Here is a 2,361-nt window from a genome sequence, read left to right on the forward strand (position 1 = left end):
GAGCAAAATCACTGAATCCTCCAATCACATTGGTGAATGAGGACCAAACAGAACCCAACCTCAATAGTGCGATCCCCTGGCCCTTCCTCCCTGCCTTGCATCCTCTCTCCCTCCCTGGCCTCCTCCTGCAGTTCCTGATACTCTTGTGTCTGATTCCAGATGAGTACCCTGGGGCTGGCTCCTCCAGCCTCTTCTCCGTGCTGAGCCCCAGAGGGATGGTGAAAAGGGAGCTCCTGCGTGATGTGGTGGGGGGCTGCGGCTATCGGATCAACAACCACTTGGACCTGGAGTACTCACCACTGCCCGTGAACAAGATTATCAGTTCTGCGGAGGGGATGGTTGGTAAGGAGAAGGAGTACAGTATTGTGAACGGGAACTGTGAGCACTTTGTCACCTCTCTGAGATACGGCAAGGCCCGCAGCCTGCAGGTAAGGCCTTCTCTGGGGGTCTCCCTCTCCCTTCTGGAGGTCTGCTTGGGATGGGGGTGACAAGGCAGAGGCAAGAATTACCCTGAATAATTCAAAAGGGAGCTCTCAGGGTCTTGTTGGCTGGGAGTCAGGACATCTGAGAACAAATCTCGCATCTGCTTTTAAACCACTCAGGGTCTTTGGACAAGGTACTTCCTCTCTAGCCTCAGTTTCCCCATGTGCAGAAGGAGGGATTTTGGAGGACCTCTGGGGTTCTGGCCACCTCTGTCCCTTTAGGATCCTTCACCTCTATGATCTACCCTAAAGGCAGCTCCTGATGCCCTGTGTGCTGTCAGGGAAATTCTGGGCCAACCAGGGACCATGACAGGTCTCCTAAGGCCCCAGAGAGCCCTCGGGCAAGAGATGCTCAAGGTCTGTGGCCCATGTATGAGCTCGAGGACATGTTATGTAAGGTCTGGGCACATCTTTACTGCTCTCTCTTCCCCCTCTTACCAAAGCACAGCTAGTAAGAGGCACAAGCAGGATTCAATGCCCAGTGCTCCTGTCTCTTTCTGCTGAACCACAGCACCTCCAGGGCTCACAGCCCCTGTGATTGGGTGATGGGCAGCCTGGATGGAGGAGATGAGGGGAGGAGGAGCAGGATTGGGAGGGAAATTAAGGGTCTGATGCTCAGGTGGGGTGTTGAGGTGACCAGTTAGACATCCAGGTGGACCTGTTGAGTAGCAGTTGGACATGTGAGTCTGGAGTTCAGGGCTGAGGTGGGGCTGGACATAGAAGTTTCCAGGCTGCACTTGGGAACAGTACACAGAGCACGGTGATCCCTGAGGCCATGCTTTCCCATCCTCTCCCCGCAGCCCTGCCACCACCTCCCTCTGCAAAGGTGGAGCCCAGGTAGAGCCCCCTCCACAGAGCCATTCCCACTTTCACCCCAAGAGCTGTGGTCCCAGGGGCCCAGGCAGGAAGCCTCCACCCCTACCCACCTCCATCAGGACCAAATGGCCCCACCTAGGAGGCTCTCACAGAAGGATCACATCTGTACATCCTGCCAGTTGTCAGGACACATCCGGACAAGCCCAGCACTAACAATGGTCACACCTTCCGCTTCCCAGGGAAAGGGTTGTTGGGACAAGGCCAGCATCTCTGAGAGGCCAGGCCCCCAGGGAGGGCGGGAGCATGAGTGTGGCCTTCAGCCCCTTTGGCGGGAGGAAGAACCTGCCTGGACTTGCTGTGGACTCTGAACCTGGGCTGCTTCCTTTCAGGCAGAAAAGTTCCTGACTGGAGCAAGTGTGAGCCTTGGAGCCATATTTATGGCTAGTGTGGTCTGTTCTGTCATGAAGAAGCGATCCCAACGCCAGTGACAGCCTGAAGGGGCACAAAACCCCGAGTTAGAAGCCGCTGTAGAGCTGACCTCGCACAGTCCCGTCCCCCTGACCCCAGCTCTCGGGGAACCTGTCGTTCTGTCTCTCACTGTCCCTCTCTCACTGGCTGAAGGATGGACTGATTGTGCCAACACTGAGGAATTCATACGTGAACCTCCATACCCGAGCTCAAACCTGTCGTTCGGTCTCTCACTGTCCCTCTCTCACTGGCTGAAGGATGGACTGATTGTGCCAAGACTGAGAAATTCATACCTGAACTTACATACCCTCCAGGGAGGAATTGCGCTCCTTCTGTGGCTCCTAAAGCAGAACGGAAGCACCTGGGCACCTGGTGGGGACCCAGCGTTTGCTGTCTGTGTGACCTGGAGAAAGCTCTGGACTCTCAGTTTTGTTTTTCTTTCATATTTTTTTCAGAGAGGAAGGGTGAAGGAGAGAGAGAAACATCAGTAATGAGAGAGGATCATTGATCGGCTGCCTCCTGCATGTCCCACACGAGGGATTAAGCCCAAACCTGGGCATATGCACCGATCCAGAATTGAACTGTTACCTCCTGG

The 2,361-nt window shown here is 55.1% G+C and overlaps 1 protein-coding gene across 1 annotated transcript; it reads left to right on the plus strand.

The window, feature by feature from the left end:
* Window positions 1-51: 51 nt before the first annotated feature.
* Window positions 52-1,961, plus strand: LOC106725141 (retinoic acid receptor responder protein 3-like; the record flags this gene model as incomplete). The annotated part of the gene is made up of 2 exons (XM_014535165.1): window positions 52-428; window positions 1,688-1,961. Coding segments are annotated over 2 exons (476 nt in total), but the record flags the coding sequence as incomplete, so codon positions are not given.
* Between the last annotated feature and the right edge of the window lie 400 nt (window positions 1,962-2,361).

The sequence above is a fragment of the Myotis brandtii genome, unplaced genomic scaffold, assembly GCF_000412655.1.
Source record: "Myotis brandtii unplaced genomic scaffold, ASM41265v1 scaffold13860, whole genome shotgun sequence".
Classification (NCBI taxonomy): Eukaryota; Metazoa; Chordata; class Mammalia; order Chiroptera; family Vespertilionidae; genus Myotis; species Myotis brandtii.